The sequence below is a fragment of the Chiloscyllium plagiosum genome, chromosome 11 (assembly GCF_004010195.1).
Source record: "Chiloscyllium plagiosum isolate BGI_BamShark_2017 chromosome 11, ASM401019v2, whole genome shotgun sequence".
Taxonomy (NCBI): Eukaryota; Metazoa; Chordata; class Chondrichthyes; order Orectolobiformes; family Hemiscylliidae; genus Chiloscyllium; species Chiloscyllium plagiosum.
The window spans coordinates 59,849,764-59,870,985 of NC_057720.1; the positions used below are offsets into that span (position 1 = coordinate 59,849,764).

General features: G+C 39.3%; 1 protein-coding gene across 1 annotated transcript in view; it reads right to left on the reverse strand.

Annotated features, from left to right (window-relative positions):
• The window catches only part of LOC122554446 (phosphodiesterase 4D interacting protein), a 161,417-nt gene that overhangs the window by 107,515 nt on the left and 32,680 nt on the right, over nucleotides 1-21,222 (reverse strand). The window contains exons 9-17 of the mRNA XM_043699507.1: nucleotides 15,515-15,694; nucleotides 14,133-14,327; nucleotides 12,922-13,110; nucleotides 10,890-10,995; nucleotides 7,573-7,700; nucleotides 4,890-5,006; nucleotides 4,188-4,325; nucleotides 2,096-2,208; nucleotides 165-295 (exon numbers count right to left, since the gene is read on the reverse strand). Coding sequence (XP_043555442.1) covers nucleotides 165-295; nucleotides 2,096-2,208; nucleotides 4,188-4,325; nucleotides 4,890-5,006; nucleotides 7,573-7,700; nucleotides 10,890-10,995; nucleotides 12,922-13,110; nucleotides 14,133-14,327; nucleotides 15,515-15,694 — 1,297 coding nt within the window. The remainder of the gene's footprint in view (nucleotides 1-164; nucleotides 296-2,095; nucleotides 2,209-4,187; nucleotides 4,326-4,889; nucleotides 5,007-7,572; nucleotides 7,701-10,889; nucleotides 10,996-12,921; nucleotides 13,111-14,132; nucleotides 14,328-15,514; nucleotides 15,695-21,222) is intronic.

Consider the following 21,222-nt stretch of genomic DNA (forward strand, 5'->3'; position numbering starts at 1 on the left):
CACTTTCAGTTAATAACTTGTTTGCATTAAGCAGGCACTTCCTGTTAGCAAGGTTCTCAAGAAAACCACCATCCTAGTAGCACGCTATGTTGCTTGGGCGCAAGACCCCTCAGTAAGGGAGACCGCATGCTCTTGCAGACTTCCCAGTCTTTCCATTCCCCCACCTCCAGAATCTGCTGGCATCTCAGATTCTCTCTCCAGACGGCTGATCTGCTCCTGACTCCTCCTGAGGGCCTCTTCCAGTTGTCCACGGAGTGCCTGTATAGCCAAAAGCTCGGCCTGCAACGTATCTTCTCTGTCAGAGTTAAGTAAAGATGTGAATTTTGAGACAAATATCAACCGTATCATATTATCACAAATAGTGCTTGATGAATGGACAATAGACAGAGGGCTCAGCTACATCACCCTTAGCTTGGAGGACTGCAGGACACAATCATTATAAAACGACGTTGTTCTTATTCCCTCCATTTCCGCAATCTACTAACATTGTATTAGGTCTGTGACAAATCATGTTTCCCTTTCCATCACCCGAAGTATTAGTGAATCACAGTCGTTCCATGGCCATTTCACACTCTCAGTGGGACGGCAGGCACTGTCCAGGTTCTATCCAAAGTCGAGAACTAGATAAGTGCAGAGGGTTCTCTCACTAGGTAGGGGAAATGAGGCCCAGTGATGTGGGTGGTGGTGGTGAAGGGTAGACAGACCAGATGTGGACAGGGAGTCCTTTGAAGAATGCACACCTCTGTCCAAATGTGATCTGTTGATTACCCTTCTGTCGCGGAATTTTTCCTGCCAGCCTCAAAATTCCAGCAGGGCACCCTTAACCTCTGTTCAGGAGAATGTGGATGTACCCTCTTCAGCAGGGAAAATTACAGGTCCAACCCACTTGCTGGTGTAAAACCGTAAAATTCTGTCTTAATTACAGTGGTGAGTTTAGGAGTCACCGTGAACTGGAAGGGAAAAGAGGTCCGAATTAAGAACTACCAAACAATGGACTGAAGTTTGGCTTTGCAACATAGACGAGATTATGAACCAGATCAGATTTTGCCAAGAAATACAGCTTGTAGTTGACGATCATGTGAATTTATTGGGGATCAAGAAACATGGTAAACCATATTTTGAACCCTATAACAATGACATCAAATATATTAGCAAAACCAAAATCAAAATAACTTAAACAACAAGAAAGTTGCAGAACGGATGAATTGCCTAATGGTGTTTTTTTTAAAAAGTGTCAAATAGAAGGTACAGGGAATCACAGCTCACTGGCACATGAAGACATGCAATTCTTCAATCCTCATTCTGAATATTTACGCACCAAATCAGCAATAAAATGGCTCACTGGTGCAGATACCAGAAAAGTTCTATACAAGTTAGATTAACGAAATGCCAGAATATTGCTTATTTTTGGATGTCCTGAAAAAAAAAAACAAGCTGTGACTCATCCTTTGAATAAAAAAAAATGCACGATGGAACAATGCTCTTATTTGACTAACACAAGTTGGGAGAAGAAAATAACATAAAATAACAATTTTTTTTTCCTCTGAGGGATGCATGCAGCCTATTATGGATCATAACCTTTAGGAGACAGAAGGAAACCCATAACAGTCATGATTTTCTGAATTCAGGTCAATTAACTTGCAGATGTTTAGTTAATAAGTATTAAACATTCAGTTTGCAGCAAGCAGACATTTCCTTTTTATCAGCATTTGCAAGGCAACCACAATCCCATGCTGTGCTGTACCAGCACGCAGTTAACAGTTATTTGCTACAACATATAGATTAAGAGCAACTTTCGACAGGATGGCAAAAATAACAGCCAGACATCGTAAATGATGCATGTGGTATTCAATGCTTTACAACATGTGTTAATTATAATGATTTCACTTTTTTAGTAAGTGGTGCAGAAACATACAAAATGTATCCTTTTTTAGAAATTAAGGAATCAAATTGAACACCACTCATTTCCAAAGGTGGTAGCTCGCACTAATTGGATATTGATGCAGAAATGCAAAATCATACAATCAATCTCAAGGCATACGCACATGCATACAGGACTGCATATGTTCTGCGTTCTTCCAGGTCCTTATCTTACCTGTCAGTTTGATTGTGGAATTTAACAAGACTGATGTAGAGTTGTCGTTCAGATCTAAGAGCTTCACTCAATCGTAACTGTTCCTGAACTTGCTCTTCGAGGGCCCAGATCAGCTGCCAGTAAACAACAGCAAGCATATGATTTAGGAATAAATATCATACTATTTCAAGGAATGAAATATATTATTAATATTGATATTCATTTGAAACATTTATAACTTCCACAATTAAGATTTTGAGTGGTCTTAACAGATGCATGTGGGAAGGATGTTTCTCAGTGCAAGATTCTAGAATCAATCACTGGTTCAAAATAAGGCAGTTATCCATTTAGGACAGATAAGCATAAGTTTTTCTCAGAGTTGAGAGTTGTTGGAATCCTCTTCTGCCAAAGATGATGCAAGCAGAACCTTGATTATTTTTAAACTTACAGGTCATTCCTGATGAAGGGCTCTTGCCCGTAATGCTGATTCTCCTGCTCCTCGGATGCTGCCTGACCTACTGTGCTTTTCCAGTGCCACACTCTCTTGATAAGCGGAGTGAAAGGTATTGTGGGTAGGCAGAAATATGGAATAATCAGATCAGTCATGATTTTATGAAATGATGGAGTAAAGTCAAGGGGCCTCCTCTTAATTCAGATATCTATTCAAATGTCAGTGCTGAATTTTCACATTTTCAGCTCGAACGCTAGAACATTATAATCGGTTTTTCAGCTTACATGTTAGAGAGGGGATTATTTATTCACTTTCAATGATTACACAGAAAACCTTTCTAGAAATACACATATGAAAAGTGAGATGAAGTTTGGTTGTGATACCCACTTTACCATGTAACTGAATAATATGCAGACATTCATTGTCAAGGCGTATGTAAATAATAGCTGATTGGTAGAGCACCAGCAGGCAACCAATATCTGTAGACAATACCAGTGTATAGGGGAAAACTAGATGGTTTTTGGAACAGTTAAGAAATTGGAAAGAAAAAGATGATAATAGATACATGGCGACCGCCATATCCATGGACTTTGTTTCTGCTGTCTCAGTTACCAGCGGTTTACCACGGCCCAAACATATTATGTGGAACATTCCAGAACCAGGATCTGCCGAAAAGGTAAATTTCCCGTTTAAATGAATAGGCTTGCTACTATCCGTGGTAGGTCTTGGAAGGTATTCCCCGTAGGTACTGGAACTACTGTGTTTAAAAAGTAGACAAATAACCAATACATTCCTAATGGGTTTAAAAGAATCATTTCCGGATTCAGTCTAATCTTTGGTCATTCCTGCCTTCTTTTTTAGTGCTCTCAAACATCTATCAGTTTCAAATATGATCGAGGTTGAATTGACATAGATTTCTCATCAGTGCTAGAAATTTTGCAATATCCACTCACTCTTAACCCAGTCAGCACTGTTGAGTTTTGCTTTCTTCATTCATGGGATACTAGCACCGCAAAGTCTAACACTTGTCCATCTCTTAAGTAACAGTTAAAGATCAACCGTATTGCTGAGGGTGGAGTCACATGTAGGCTGGACCAAGAAAGGATGGCAGATTTTAAATGAGATGGGTTTTTATGACAATTGACGATACTTTCATGTTAACTATCACTGTTGAGTAACTTTCAAATTTTTTTTTGAACTTCAATTTATGAGGTTAATTTCAACTCCATTAGTTTATGTGGTTGATTTGAAGCCTTGATCCCACAGCATTATTCTGGGCCTCTGAATTACTCATCCAGTGTCATTACCATCATGTTGCCATTTCTCTCCAAGGATATAGAGCAAATTACCTTATTACTAGATTAGCACTGTTTTACTTGGGAAAGGTTTTGTTTAAAAGCTACTCATGCATCCTAACAGCATTTACTCATTCTGAAGTCGAATTCTAGGATTAACCTTACAATTATCTGCCAATTCTTTTCAGGTCAGTTTCTTATGTGCATGACCTTTGACTTGTTCATGAGTAGGAAATGATCTAGTTGCTATTTAGCATAAAGAAGAAGAGAGTCATAACCCAACAAAGTTAACTTAAACCATGCATTAAATTATCACTAAATTTTCCATTATACTTCCCTGCACAGATGTACATGCACATATAAATACCTGATGGTGCTTCTTCCTTATGTTTTCCTGTGTAGATGACTCCATTTCTGCCACTTGTTCCCTCAAGACCAGGAGCTCCTGCTTATGCCTCTCCATTTCTGGAGATTCACATTGCTGTACCTGTTGCATTTGCAGATCCTATGGCAGAACAAGACAAACATTACTATTTCAACTTTGCAGCAATCCAATTGATAAATCACAAATAGCACCAAGCCTGGTGTATATACATCCAGATATGGGTGTAGCATACTATCAATGGTTCAAGGTTTTATATATGAATATGTTGGCAGACTTATAAAACCATTCACATGAGGTTTTACCCATCTTCTAAAATGTCTTCATTAGCTACATGACAACTGAACAAGATCTTCTCAAATAGGCAAGAGATAGGATGTTTTTCTCTATCCTAGGAATCCAGGTTTGGTTCCAGTCCAGACTGACTGAATGGATGGTTCATTTATCTGTTGACCACGGAAGTCCCTTATGAAATCAGTCTGCACAAGTCTTACTGTACACCTCCTAATTAGAATGTGCTCAGAGTGCAAAGTTGCTCCTAACTTACCATAATATAATAACCTCACTAACTGACAGGTGATTATAAGAGTGGTCACAAAGGGTAAAATCACATGATCTTCTTGAAGCTGGTCTTCCATACAACTTCTGTATGTCAAAAAGCTAACTTCTGCATAAATCACATCAGACCTTAGTACACTCCTCATTGATAGGAATGTTGCTTGAGAGAACTTCGATCTCCACAGTCTGACACTGGAACTCTCTTCCCTGGTTGGACAGTACAGATTGCAGTCTGGTCAGCTCAAGCTGAAAAAGAATAAACACAAACCACAGTCAGACATATGCCCTCATATCATATATCAAGTATGGAGGCTGGTAAAATTTAAAAACACTCAAAACTTGAGAATATTTCACTTGACCATCTCTAACCCAAAATAAAGTCACATTTATTGCTAATACTCATGATTCACTCCAAGTCCCAAAATTTACCATTCTTTTTAGGTTGCAGTTCCTGATACCTGTAAGCATGTGCACTAGCAACAAAATCTCTCAAAAATATTTAAATAAAGAGTGATAAATACCTAGCAAACACTGACAAATGAAAACAGATGATAAAAAGTCTAAAAAGTGAAGTGAAAAGGGTTAAACATTTAAAACGGTTTTAAAAGTCAGCTTTGCATTCTATATATGTATTGTATAGTCTGAAAGGTATTGGAGGTGAGCACACAGAATCAGCACTCATTACAGATTCACCGATGCCAGTAATTTTTTTTTAATACTTATGATTCAAGTAGGAAAGTTAAATATCATCCACAATGCAAAACACTAAAGATGAAAAGAGTAGGATGGAACCCAGTTTCAAAGAGTCATAATGGACTCAAAACATTAACTCGGTTTTTCCCTCCAGAGATGCTGCCAGAGCTGAACTTCTCCAGTGCTGCTTCCTTTTATTTCAGATATTGCGGCACCCACAGTATATTCCTTTTGTCTAAAATTAAAGGAGCAATTTAACTAAAGCTAAATAAGTTTGAAAAAGTTGACAAATTGCAAGTCATTTTCTAGTTTGGAGACCTTGAGGATGAACAGATTGTGAATGGCTTATTTAGTCTTCATTCCATACACAAAGATATGCACATCATGGAATTTACTGCAGATTGCTCGATCAGCTGCAAAGTAACCAGAACATTTTCCTTTCTTGCCCCGAAGTTTACCCTTCCTATTCTGAGCATGTTTTCTTTTTTTCAATTCAGTTTCTTTAGTTCTTCATTCTGCAGCTCAAATTTGGAGAGTACAAAGTTAAAATCACACAGCAGCAGGTTAAATAAGCCATTCACAATCTGTTCATCCTCAAGGTCTCCAAACTAGAAAATGACTTGCAATTTGTCAACTTTTTCAAACTTATTTAGCTTTAGTTAAATTGCTCCTTTAATTTTAGACAAAAGGAATATACTGTGGGTGCCGCAATATCTGAAATAAAAGGAAGCAGCACTGGAGAAGTTCAGCTCTGGCAGCTCTAATCAGGTTTAGATTAGAATCCCTATAGGGTGGAAACAGGCCCTTCAGCCCAACAAGTCCATACCGACCCTCTGAAGAGTAACCCACCCAGACCCATTCCCCATATTCATCCCTGGCTATGGGCAATTTAGCATGACCAATTCACCTAATCTGTACATCTTTGGAGTGTGGGAGGAAACCAGAGCACCCAGAGGAAACCCACTCAGACACGGGGAGAATGTGCAAACTCCACATAGTCAGTCACCCAAGGCAGGAATTGGATCTGGGTCCTTGGTGCTGTGAGGCAGCAGTGCTAACCACTGAGCCACCATGCCGCCCCATCTTTTAGAATGACCATGTTGGTTTCAGTTCTTTCATATGTAAATCCCAGAACATTTTTTAAAAGTTACATTCTCAAATGAACTTTAACAATACAGCTTTACACATGAAAGAACTGAAACCAACATACTCATTCTAAAAGATGAGAGACTTAACGAACAATCCAGGTCTTTTTCAATATATATTTCAGTTGCATCACACTGTAAACTTTTGCTATAAATTCTGTGTTTTACGATCTTATTCTCCACAACCAACTGATGAAGGAGTAGCATTCCGAAAGCTAGTGCTTCCAAATAAACCTGTTAGACTATAACTTGGTGTTGTGTGATTTTTAACTTTGTACACACCAGTACACACCGGCACCTTCAAATCAAATTTGGAGAGAAAACTTACTTGCTCGACTTCTTAATAAGTTGAATTTCTTCTACTTTGTTCTGAGTAACAGAGCTGGATGGATATTGATCTGGCTTTGGAACTTGATTTGCCTGAATACCTGCCAGATTTTGTCTCACATCTCATGCTACTTAACATCAGAGGGTTGATGCTTTCCAACAATCTTTAAACTCTTAAAATCTAAGCTTTAGTTTCCTGTTTTTAATTTTCCACACCAATTTCTTCCCATTTTTCCTTAAGGTACCTCCTGTTCTTTATTTAAATTATTATGAAGTACTGGCAGTTATTTGTTCATGAAACATCAGAATCTCATTCAACATCCACACATATGTATTTTCCAGTAGGATATTTGGACAGTTATCAGGAGTGGGCAACGTGGGTGAGTTTCTTCCACTTGGCTAACAGTCAAAATTAACTATAGTGAGATCACATCCTTCCCATAGGAATTTTTGACTCAAATTTGTATTTCAAGAACTCTATGTCTGCATTAAAGTCATGAATCTCCCACATTACCACTCCGAAGATGACATCTGAACCAAAATGTTCTAAAGGCAAAGCTTTTAAAGCACCCCAAACCTGGAAAACTCAGATTATTTCACTAACCGCAATACTGCAATGTTAAAACCCTAGTTATATTAAAACCCACCCTAGTTTCTTTCTCTTTCCTCAAAGCAAGCTGCAGTTCCTCTTTTATCTGGTCCAGCTCAATCTGCTTGATATCTTCTTGTTCTGGGTCAGCCATTGCTTCATCTCCATCTAAAGTTGGCTGTTCTGCTGTTAAGACAGAAAGATGTGGTTAATTTACAGACTGTGCAACACATTGGAAATGACCTACAGGATTTAACTCACAACAGGATTATTGCTTCTTACACACTGTGCATTGGGAAGACAGTAGTAGAGATGAGTGACCGCGATACAGACATATAGCATCTTGCATTTTTTAGTAGCTTGAAGGTAATGATTAGTTCAATCTATTTCATTCAGTAATCCACCCCTGTTTCAGCACAAAACCAACTGGAAATTTCAGTGAAGCCACATTATTTCCCTGATCAACTGCAATCCTTGCGTAATTTGTGTTCTAGCCTTTGTTGTGATCCCAGCCAATGATATTACTGGATAATTCTGATCCCAGACTGAAATCTGGCTTGGTAGATTATTTTTTTGTTTTTAATAAGGTAGTCTTTCACTGGAACACAAGCACACAATGTTGTAGATTTGGTTGCAACAATAGAACAAATTCATCAAGCAAATGAAATAAAAATAAAATAGAATAAACCAGCCTATTTACATACAGCAAAATCTTAAAAGATTTTGCAGCACACAATAATTAATAACCTCAATCACCCAAAATGTCCTTTTACAAATCCCAAAAATAACCTTTACAATACATTAGAGAAAAATCACCTTTTTGAACACCACTAGAAGATTAATTTGACAGTAACTTCAACTCCCAGTTTGGAAAATCTGACAGCCATTTCCTGGAGCTTTTAGACATCAGTTTAAATATTCTCAACTTCAAGAAATTTCTTCAGGATTTGATCAAAGCACTTCTTGTCTGGGTCAAAACCCTTACTTTTATATTCACTCGTCACATGTGGCTATCACTGACTGGTCAGCATTTATTATCTGTCTTAGTTGCCTTTGAAAAGGTGGTGGTGAGTCGCCTTCTTGAACTAATTCTGCCATGTCTTTCTAGATGGAAGTGGTCGTGGATTTGGAAGATGCTGTCGAATGATCTTTGGTGAATTTTTGCAGTGCATCTTGTGGGTAATACACACTGCTACTAGTGAGGTGGAGGGAATGGATGCCTGTGCATGTGGTGCCCATCAAGCAGGCTGTTTTGTCTTAAATGGAGTCAGGCTTCTTGAGTGTTGTTAGAGTAGCACCCATCCAGACAGGTGGGGAAGATTTTATCATACTCCTGATTTGTGTCTTGAAGATGATGGACAGGCTTTGGGAAGTCAGGAGTGAGTTACTTACTGCAGTATGCCGAGCCTCTGACCTGCTCTTGTAACCACTGTATCTATTTGTCAAATCCAAATTGAGCTTCTGGACAATGGTAACCCCAGGATGTTGATAGTGGGGGATTCAGCAACAGTAACACCATTGAATGTCAAGGCGTAGTGGTTAGACTACGTTACTGGAGATGGTTATTGCCTGGCATTTGTTACTGGTAAATGTTACTTCCCACTGGTCAGCTCGAGGCTGGATATTGTCCAGATCTTATTGCATTTGAACATGGACTGCTTCAATATCTGAGGAGTCATGAATGATGCTGCCATTGCACAACCATTGGTGAACATCCTCACTTCTAATCTTATAATGGAGGGGAGGTCATTGATGAAGCAGCTGAAGGTAGTTGGGCTTAGAACACTACCCGGAGGGACTCCTGCAGAGATGTCCTGGAGCTGAGAGGACCTCCAACAAACACAACTATCTTCCTATTTGCCAGGCAAGGCTCCAGCCAGCACAGAATTTGCTCCTGATATTCATTGATGCCAGTTTTGCACAGGTCCTTGGTGCTAAACTCGGTCGAATGCAGCCTTGATGTCACTCTCACCTCATCTCTAGAATTCACTTCTATTGATTATGTTTCAACCTAGGCTGTAATGAGGTCAGGAGCTGAGTGGCTGTGGCAAAACCCAAACTGGACGTCAATTTGCAGGTTATTGCTGAGTAGGTGCTGCTTCATAGCACTGCTGATGACACTGTCCATCACTTTACTGATGATCGAGAATAGACTGATGGGGTAGTAATTGACCAGGTTTGATTTGTTTTGCTTCTTGTTTGCACATCATACCTGGGCATTTTTCCACTTTATAGGGTAGCTACCGGTGTTGTAGTGTACTGGAAAAGCTTCACTAGGGGAATAAAACGTTCTGGAGCACAAATCTTCTGGCACAATGTTGACAGGACCCACAACTTCTGCATGTTCCAATGCCTCCAAACATTTATCTTAATACCAACTGGAGTGAATTGAATTGTGAGAAGACTGGGATCTGAGATGCTTGGGACCACTGGAGAAGGCAGAGGTGGATCATCCACTTGGCACATCTGGTTGAAGATTACTGCAAATGCTTACACCACATCTTTTGCGCTGATGTGCTAAGCTCTTTTACCACTTAGGATGGGGCTATTTGTGGAACCACCTCCTCCAGTGGTAAGGTAACCTATTTTCCACTTGCTTTCTCAAGAGCATTGCTTTACACAACCATCTCCATCCAAGATGTCTGCAAACCTGCCCCAAACTGAAATTCAAACAAAACCTTATTTTTTCCATTTGGCTATGGGTATTTTCACTGAACTCAAAGTCCAGAAGCCTTTATTGAAACATGTTTCATATGTTGTTTAACATGATCAATAATACACCCTGTTACTGTAATTAAAAAAAAACCCTATTCGTCCTGCAGGCTAATATTGAAAAGAAATAACCACGGCTACAAAATTGCTTACAAGTTGATTGTTAAACTCTTCAAACACAAAAAAACACATGGCCTTATTACAAAACTCAAAAGTTTTAAAAAGATATCAAAATATATATAAATTACCCACCCTACATAACAGCATGGAAGCTAGAAATTCTGACCCAAACAGTGCAGCAGAGTAGGCCCAACTGCATCAAAGAGACATTTCCCACTTTCTTTACTCAATACTTTTAGAAGTTAAACTAGCAGCTGAAATCTATTTAATGCTGACCAAAGGACATCTGAGCACTCTAGATGTGATTGTTGCTCTTGTTTTAGCCACTTCCTTTATTACTGAAGCAATACTGTTTATAGTTCATTTCGAATTCAGCTAGTAACATGAGAATTCAATATTGATAATGATGACGACTTCTATTTTGCAATCATTGACAATACTGAGATTCAATAGTCAAAATCCTATTAAGAACATAGCGAAGAAAAGTTATTTTGTGTTTGCTAAGAAGCTAAAAGCCTATGAATCTTACTTAATTTCACTTACCTTCCCTTCCATTTGCTTTCTGCTGAGTGTCAATAGGCTCAGAAGCTTCCATTTTCTCAGTTTGGAAGGCAGGCTCATTCTTGCTCTGATAATCCTGCACCAGCTCCTGAACAGAAACAGCTCAGATTAGTTGTTTGGAAATAATTACCACTCCAAGTAAAATGCTCTCAGCTGGTCACCAAAGTTAATTTTATAAAATATCTCAATGCATTTTAAACCACAACACAGCGACAGAATCTGGTATGAAAGCTAAGATGCTCCAGGCAGGATGGATATCCCAAGAAATCTCATGTGGCACTTCTTGATTAACTAATAAATCTATACTTCAGCAAATATGTGCTACTTACATCTGTGCCCTTCTAAAGTACAGAACATACATCTGAGACAGGTGAAAAGTGCAGCTCTGCTCTCAAGTAAAAGATGAATTAACCTTTGGCCTAAATTTTGTAAGATTCCTCCATCAAGTGTTCTTCTCGAGCTGCTGACATATTTTGGGATGTATTTACTTGAATATTATCATTGCTCCAGTATCTGATCCAACCAGTTATTCTTTGTGTGAAAGTGAATGTGTACTAGCAGCTAATGTTTCATTTTGCTTTGTGGCAAGAGAGGGAGGGCGAGCAAGCACCAGAGCATGCGAGAGAGCAAGCGAGCCTGTCTATTTATGCTATCCATGCCCCTCATGATTTTATAAACCTCTTTAAGGTCACTCCTCAGCCTCTGATGCTCCAGGGAAAATAGCTCCAGCCTATTCAGCCTCTCCCTATAGCTCAAACCCTCCATCCCTGGCAACATCCTTGTAAATATTTTCTGAACCCTTTCAAGTTTCATAATACCCTTCTTATAGAAGGGAGACCAGAATTGCATGCAGTATTCCAAAAGTGGCCTAATGAACATCCTGTACAGCCACAACATGACCTCCCAACTCCTGTACGCAATGCTCTGACCAGTAAAGGAAAGCAGACCAAATGCCTTCTTCACTCTCCTATCTACCTGTGACTCCACATTCAAGGAACTATGAACCTGTCCTCTAGCGTTCTTGTGATGAAGGCCACAACCCCATTTACCTTTCTAATTGCTTGCTGCAACTGCACACTGGACTTTTAGTGATGCATAGACAAGGCCACACAGGTCCCTTTGGACATCAACACTTCCCAACTTCTAACCATTTCAGTGAAATTAAATTCCATCAGTTTCAGTAATAGGATTTGAACTTGTGAATTAGCCTATTCAGTCTAGGCTTTTGAATAAACAATCTAGTGACTGCACTCAATGGAGTTTAGAAGGATGAGGGGGTTATCTCATTGAAACTTACAGAATACGGCCAAGGCTGGATACAGTGGACATGAAAGATGGTTCCCCTACTGGGAGAGATTGGAACCCAAGGACACAGCCTCAGAGTGAAAGAACAAACTTTCAAAACTGAGACGAGGAGGAATTTATTCAGAGGGAAGCAAATCTGTGTTATTCATAGAAGTCTGCAGAGACCAAACCATTAAGTATCTTTAAGACAGAGATAGACAGATTCTTAATTAGTAGGGGGAATCAAAAAGGTTGCAAGGGGAAGGCAGATAAGTGGGATTGAGAAATATATCAGCCACAATCATGACAGAGCAGACTCGATGGGCCAAATGGCCTAACTCTGCTCCTATATCTTATGGTTACTGATATGCCACCATCTCCTCAGATTGCAGCATCAATATTGCAATGGGACATTTTACTGGGACAGCAACTGGAGTCATAGACTCAAACAATGGTAGGCATACAGTGGATCTTTACCTTCAGTTGCCAACGTTTCTGGCTCTGGCTTGCAATAAATATATGCACAGCTTGCATCGAATGATAATTCTGTTGTTACAGGTAACTCATGCATTGGCTCACATAATTACACAGTTTCATTTTGTACTTGTACAACCATAACGTTTCTTTGTGTCTAGTTACGCAGCAAAGGAATTCTAATAAGCACTACAAACCGCTGAATTCAGTGCAGGGCAAAATACATTTGTTGTTAAACAATACTTGAAGGCTTTACATGGATTATTCGATCCTTTTCCTGGAGAAGTTCTTTGAGGTGGGCTATTTCTGTTGTTATCTCCAATGAGGACACATTCTGCTCGGTGAAGTTTGCTGCTTCTCGATCCTTTTCAACCAGCTGGCGGCGCAATGTCTGAAGCTCATGGTTCTTCTCTGCAAAGGTATGTATCAACTTCTCTGTTGCATCCTGAAAAATAGTACACAGGAAATATTAAACGTTCTCGCATCTGACCACAGCAGCAAATTAAATGTCCCAGCTTTGTTTGGTTGCTAACATTCTCATTGCTGTGGCAGGATGTTCTGGAGATTGTGCCCCACACTTCACTACTTGATGTAAAAGGTCATTTCAGTGCACGATTATTCCTTGGTTAGCAGTGTTGCCCATTAGATAAGAAATTAAACAGAGGGTCAGTTTGCCAATGCTGCTGGATGTTTATAAGTCACATTCACTGATGGGAATGACTCTACTCAAAATTAGTTCTATAATTTACCAATTACAATTGCAGCTAGAAATGTATTTAGTAACTGATTATGTTCTTCACTGTAAAATGTTCCAAGGTGGTGTGTGGGGACCAGTACTGAGCCACATGTCTCCATCTGATTCTTCAAATGTCATTTCACGCTTTCCATAGAAACATACATTAGCTGCAATTAAGACAATGTTTACTTTACTAGATTGGCTTTGCCTAGTACTAACTGCTTAATTAAAAAAAATGCCTTTCCTTATTACACCATAATAAAATTTCAGAATGTCATTGTCAATGCAAGTGCAGCGAACAGTCTTGACATCTGCAGGATATTGATCAGAAAATAAAACCTTCGGAAACAGCAACACAAATAGGTGTTAATGGAAGGCACATAAAACCTGCATTACAGTGACAGTGTTCTGTCAGCATTTCTCTAGTACCAAAACGGTCATGCAGGATTGCAAACTTATTCATAAAATGTTACGTTAGAGACAAAGGTAGAGATAGTTCTTCAAAAGGAGTTATAAATAACGTCAACAGTTTGGGTTTATGATTAATAAGAATTGAGAGACCAATTACAGAGATAAATCAAAGTTATTTGAAAAGTAGCAACTATAGGACATAGAGACCTTAATCAATGCGTGCTGTATAATCAGGTTGTGGTAGACAAGGAACTGATATTTAGATTTTTAGGGAAATAAGCCCACAGAAACAGGAACAGAACATTTAAGCAGCACATTACCTTCATCTGCTGATCACGGGAGTTGATGGTTTGCAGCAGCTCTGCCACCTCTTGCTCATGATCAATTGTCAACATGCTTCTATCTTTTAACACTTCCTGCAGCATTCGCTCCTTCAGCTGCAGCCGAAGCCTCAGCTGTTCCATCATGTTATCAGACCCAGCGCTAACCTTGCTCATCAACATTACGGTCAGGTCCTGCCCGGGGAATTTGAACAAAAAGTTCAGAGTAGGAATTGGTGTTCTGCCAACATGCCACTGAGGGCCAATCCTAAATGATATCTTTATGTTGACTTTGCCTCTTCCAAATGTCGTTCAGAGAATCCCTACAGGAAGCAAGCCATTTGGCCCTTTGAATCCATACCGACCCTTGGAAGGGCATCCCACCCACCTACCGTATCCCTGTAACTCTGCATTTCCAATGGCTAATCCACCTAGCTTGCACACCCCTGCACACTATGGGGCAATTAAACATGGCTAATCCACCTAACCTGTGCATCCTTGGACTGTGGGAGGAAAGCCATACAGACATTAGGTGAATGTCTTATTTAAGCTACACTTAAAAGTTCGCTCATACATTGCATCACAATTTGAAAAGGGGCACTCTTTACTTCCCACAATGAAACTTTGAAATTAATTAATTAGCAAGCTGAGGTAAAATTCCTGTGTGCACCATTTATCAACTTTGATGTCAACTACCAAACCAGTTAACTGCATTAAATGCAGCGCACTGCGATTTTCTGGGAACATCATTGAGAGAGTGGATAGTTATATACCAATAGTTCTTTTCAAATTAAATAGAGATGAGAATAAATTCTTTAATCAAAGGGCTGTGAAAGCTGAATTCCCTACCCCAGAGAGCCAAGAATGCTCAATTACTGGGCATATTCAAGCCAGACACTGATAGATATTTGTATAGTAGGGAATTAAGGGCAACGAGAATAACACAATAAGGTGGAGCTGAAATTCAACCTTAGCTATGATTTTAATAAATGGTGTATAGGCTTAAAGGGTTGAATTGCCTATTCCTGTATTCATTTCAGAGACTCTATAACTTAAAGGGAGCATTTTACTTTTCCTGTAGGCAGATTTGCTATCAGGGTCAGAACTAGATGAAAGCAATAGGAACCACAGATCTTCTCAGGGTACAGAACACTTGAAATTTGCAATATATGGCTCCCTGGGCTGATTATGAACTTCAATATCCTGCTGTAAAATAATCAAGCACAACACAATTGGCTGATCATGGAAAAAAAAATGACAACTGTTTTTCATGACTAGTGCAAATCTCCAGAAATTTATTTTGTTGCATCATCATGAATATGATTTATTGTGTCAAAACTTTGATTGAGATTTTCTTTCAAGTGGCTTCACAAGCTTCCTACCTCAACCTCCTTGTTGCTGTTGTGCAGTGCTGCCTGCAGCTGACTGTTGACCGCGTCCTTTTCCTTCAAGAAACGAACATGCTTCGCCTCCATCTCCTGCTTCAGCCAATGGAGTTTCTTGTATGCCATCATAATCTGCTCTAATTCCAGGTCTTTCCCTTTCATGAGGCTCTCCAGACTCTGAAATATCAGAGAATTAAAAGATCACAATCACATGCGTAGTTCAGATCAAGGCCACTCAGCTCATTAAATCAAACATCTGCCATTTCAGATGTGACACAGACATTCCCCCGTTGCTCAATACAGCAAAAGCATTCTTTATATTTAAAATGAACTTACTGAATTCCAACAACTTTGGCTTACTACCTGGAACAGATCCCAAATGCCAAGTCCTCACCAAAGCATGATTTTATCTAGCTTCAGCACTAACATACTTTGCCCAATTCATCAGTAAAATAAAGTTAAAACACTCGGTCAGTCTTGAATCAGGAAATATCACTCTTGCCTTTCAGTCAAAAGTCCAGGGAAGCAGCTCATTTTCAGGACTTGAGCATATAATCAAAGTGGGCATATCAATGAATTGCCAGCAAAATGTATTTGCATCAGTGGCATTCGCATCATTGGTCCTACAAGTGTGACACTGATCCAAAGGCCTTGGATCCATTTACATGCCATTTTAGAAAAAAGAACAAGCAAGCTCTTCTGGTGCCAAACACGTAGTCCTCAAATAATCAGGAATCATGGCTATTCATCACATTACCTTTTATGAAAACTAGTTGAGCATACAAATACCATGTTATCATGGTGATTACACTTTGAAAATATTTTAGCAACTGTGAAGTACAATGAGAGGTCTGAAGTTTAGAGGGTTATGTATGCAAATTCTATCCTTGTCTAAAATGAATAGGGTCTCAGATATAGCAGCCAACTCCAATGAAATAATTAACAACTTCTCAATCACTAGATGATGAGATCACACAAATTGCTGCTTCTGGTCAAGGTAAATATTCAAAATTAGCAATAGAGTTTTGTGAATTAGGATTGTGTTTTAGTGGTGAAACAATGAATGTCTGCATTTGCTTTGATATTTATCAAATCAGAGACTGGCGTGGAGTTGCAGTCCCAGGGCAGGGAAGTAATCCTGAGAAAACTTACCTTGGAGCAGCTGAGAGTCAGTGCAGAGCAGACTGGAGGTTTGGAGTGGTATGGGATGGTTGTTGGACTGGGGTCTGGTGCAGACAGTCAAACCATGTGTAGAAGCCCCTGCGCTGAACTACTGCAATGTAATTTTTATCTATAATTTGCTTATCTGATGTTATGTCTATCCTTCTAACTATGTCTTATTTCTAACTTATACTATGAGTTACGATAAAGTAATGCAACTACTTCTTTTATTCCACTTTTTGTATCTAAAACTTGTACCTAAGATGGCACCAGAAGAGTCAATATTGTAAAGCTTTTCACTGTACTCCTGTAATTGAGTACACATGACAATAAAGGACGCTCTAATTCTAATTCATGAAAACAAGGTTTAAAATAGAATTTAAAGGTTCAATGATTTCAGTCAGTGGCAAAAAACAGTGACAATGGGTCACCAAGAAATTCTGTAAATCAGTAAAGTGATTTCATTCAAAGTGAAGGATGCAGCATTTTAAAAAAACTAAAAGAAGTCAACGCTGGGAAGTTGCAGAAAAGAGGGAAAAGGTTTTTCCAGCCAGGTTTTGCTGCATACACATGGGTCAAGACCTGGAAATTAGCCTGGGTCTGGATTCTAATACCATCCCATTTTCCTTGGTTTTCCACAAGGAAAGTTACAAATTATGCAGGAAATCCTGTGTCCGTGGTAAAGCAATCAAAAGTATTTTAAACCATGAATTTCTTCTTTCCCAAGAGCATGCTGTTTTCATCTTCTGTTTGCACTTCAGGTCCACTGAACAGGATACAGAGTGAGAAGAACTTCTTCAATAAAACTGAAAAGTTGGAAAGGTTTTGCTTTGAGGAATTACAGTGAAGAACCCCAGCAATTTTCTTCAAGAAACAGCTGTATTTGTTGCCAATGCCACATCTCGAGATGGGGCACTGAGTGCACACATGTAGAAAGAACAGGTTTATAGTACTTCAAAACAAAACAATGGAACTGCAGCAACTAACATAGACAGCACTGCCCTTATAATGACTGTGCGGGAGAGACTCAAACCCCTCATTGTTGTTTCACTGAAATCAACTATTCAGAACATTATATGGGAATGGAGTGCCCCAGTGTGCAAACATAAGTAGAGGACTTATACTGGGATCAAATGTAACTACATGAATGTCAGGCAAAGCAATATGAGAATGTCAATAACCAGTTATGCTTAGATTTTAAAAAAAGCCCCTTGGGTTCATCTCGAGAGGGAAGTTGATGTAACCTCTTACACAGATGTTCTTATCTGGTTATAAATGCAAATTGCTTCCATTCAGTATTGATGGCTAAAACATCTGGAAAATTAGGGGAACACTTCTTTCAGAATCGGTGTCCACAAACCTGCTGTAAGCAGGGTACTTGACACTGGTTTATACTACAGATTGCCATTAGCTCTCAAAAACAAAATTGTGGGGTGTGGGTGCATGTTCATAACGTTCACTTTATCCAAGCTTTGCTGTAAACTTTCCCGCTGCTTTGCTGAGGGATGTTAGAATTGTTTGAACTTGCTGTCAGTGAATGAGCAGTTAAAGGTTCAGACCTGCAACAAATTACATATGTGCTGAAGTTTAAGAGATATTGCCTGTGTATATCAAAATATTGTACATCTAACTTTTAGTATTTGTTTATCATCATCTGCTGAAAATGTGTTGCTGGAAAAGCGCAGCAGGTCAGGCAGCATCCAAGGAACAGGAAAATCGACGTTTCGGGCATAAGCCCTTTTTCAGGAAGGGCTTATGCCCGAAACGTTGATTCTCCTGTTCCTTGGATGCTGCCTGACCTGCTGCGCTTTTCTAGCAACACATTTTTAGCTCTGATCTCCAGCATCTGCAGTCCTCACTTTCTCTCTTTATCATCATCTGTACAAGTAACTTGAATCTGTGTACTGATATAGCTGTTGGCTATTTCTGCAATCCCTCAGCCATGTTGTTATTCATCCATATATTTGGAAGAAAACTCCTAACTGAAAGCAATATAACTGAAAAAAAAACCAAAAATGTCCAGCATCAAACCTTTGCCATCATATTCTAAAGAATCTTCTACTTTTATATTTTGTCACAACCATATCTTATATCGATGTCATAACCTGTGTGCTCAAAATTAAAGCAAATGAACTGTTGCATTATGCCTCACAATTACTATGTCAGTATCTCCTGAAGAAACATTCTCATGTTATCTGTATTATAACACGTGACCTAAGGGTTTAAAGGTCTTAATGTATCTTACCTCAGATCGCTGGAGCCACTGCATGCCACTAGAAACATGTCCCTCTGTTGTAATCTAATAGTTTAATATTAGCTCATGCACTTCTGTGTCTGAGAGGTGTAATATTTGTACACAATAGTTACTTGGAATAAATATGATAGATTCTTCAATACTACAATATGCCACATCAAGTACAACACCCTGTTGGAGGCAAATTCAGATTAAATTCCCTACAGTATGGAAACAGGCCATTTGGCCCAACAAGTCCACACCAACCCTCTGAAAATAAGCCACCCAGACCCATTCCCTTACCCTATATTTACCCCTGACTTCACACTATGGGCAATTTAACATGGCCAATACACCTGACCTGAACATCTTTGGACTGTGGGAGGAAACCAGAGCACCCAATGAAAACCCACGAGGACACGGGGAGAATGTCTGTATGGAGTTTGCACAGTCGCCTGAGGCACGAATCAAACCAGAGTCCCTGGTGCTGTGAAGCAGCAGTGCTAACCACTGAGTCAACATGCTGCTTTAGCCTACCGCACATCATAAACAATCATATAAAATGAACATCAGTACGGATATCCCACAGAGCATAAATTTAAGGCTCTGGAAATAATTCATTTCAGATTTTAATTCTGAGAGACTGTCTGCAGCAGTGCACAGACACAGATTACATCTAAAAAAATGCATTGCACAATTTATGGGTTCCTTCATGGAAATATTCCATGTGATTCTTGATGTAATTGATATTCCTATTAAGTGATGTCAGCCATTGTATTTATGTAAGAGAGGGACGGGGGAGGAGGTGTGTCTGTATCTCAGCTGATTCTCTGCTCTAACTTATGACAAATTTCACATTAGTCTCTTGGTAAAATATGCAGATCCTCAGTCCGTTGTAAAATTTCTGCAACTCAACTGTCCAACATTGCCTCTACTATTTTGTGTGTTATTTACTCCACTATTTCAGTTGAAAGGAACCTTTGTCGTTTACTGATTTTCTGAAATTATCTTTCTGAAATCTAAGACATTGTGTACTGTTGAATACTGATTTCAGTGCAAAATTCTCTCAGAGAAAAGGAATTAGTGGAAATTTCTGTGATTATTTCTGAAGTGTACTATATGATACTAGGCATCATCTTCATATGCAGAAGTATGCCCAAGCACAGAAAGCTCTGTTGCAGCAATGTGATGCTACCATCAACACCTGTGCAAAGCAATCAGTGTCATGCAGTGAATGGTAACATCTTAGAAAGCACTCCACTTAAATAGGACTGCATTCACTTGCAGTGGCATTACCCTGCTGATAGCTTTCAGCACAGCACGAGAGTAGTTTAGACAGATCCAGATTTCAGCTCTGCTGAGAGTGAAGAACAGAAGTCACATCAGCAACATCTGCTCCAACAGGAGCAGCAGCACCAGGGGTCTTTCACTCAACTGCATATCCATTCAAAGGACAGGAAACAGAAACATTTCAGCAGAAGTAGGCCATTCATCCCCTCAAGTCTGGTCCATCATTAGATGATGGCTGATTATTTACCTCATCACCACTTTCCCGCAGTAGGCACAGATACCTTAATATCACCAGTCTCCAGAAAGCTACTGATTCTTATCTTGAACCTGCTCAATGACTGAACTTATGCAGTCCTCAGTTTTGATGAGATCACCTCACCTTCTTCAAAAGGTAATAGAGGACCAGTTTCCTCAATCTCTCCTCATAGGTAAATCCTGCCTCCCAGTGATTATTCTGATAAGCCTCTGTTGCATTATGCCTCACAATTACTATGTCAGTATTCCCTGAAGAAACATTCTCATGTTGTCCGTATTATAACACGTAACCTAAGGGTTTAAAGGTCTTAATCTATCTTACCTCAGATCGCTGGAGCCATTGCATGCCACTAGAAACACGTCCCTCTGTTGTAATCTAATAGCTTAATATTAGCTCATGCACTTCTGTGTCCGAGGAGTGTAATATTTGTACACAATAGTTACTTGGAATAAATCTGAGATTCTTCAATACTACAATATGCTACTTCAAGTACAAACCCTGCTGGAGGCAAGTTCACATTAGATTCCCTACAAATAACTTCAAATGTTATCTTTGTTTCTCTCTCAAAACATACTGATTCAGCTTGAAGAGTGTTTTCAGCACTTCCTATTTTTATTTCAGATAGTATCCCCCAGTACTCTGTTACTGCACCCATTAGGAAATTGGGTTTGAATTGAAAATAGCCCCCACAGGTTTGGAACAGTCTAAGTTTCCACCTAAAGCATCTGGGTATGAAACAGAGTAAAGGAAACCTATATGTCCACT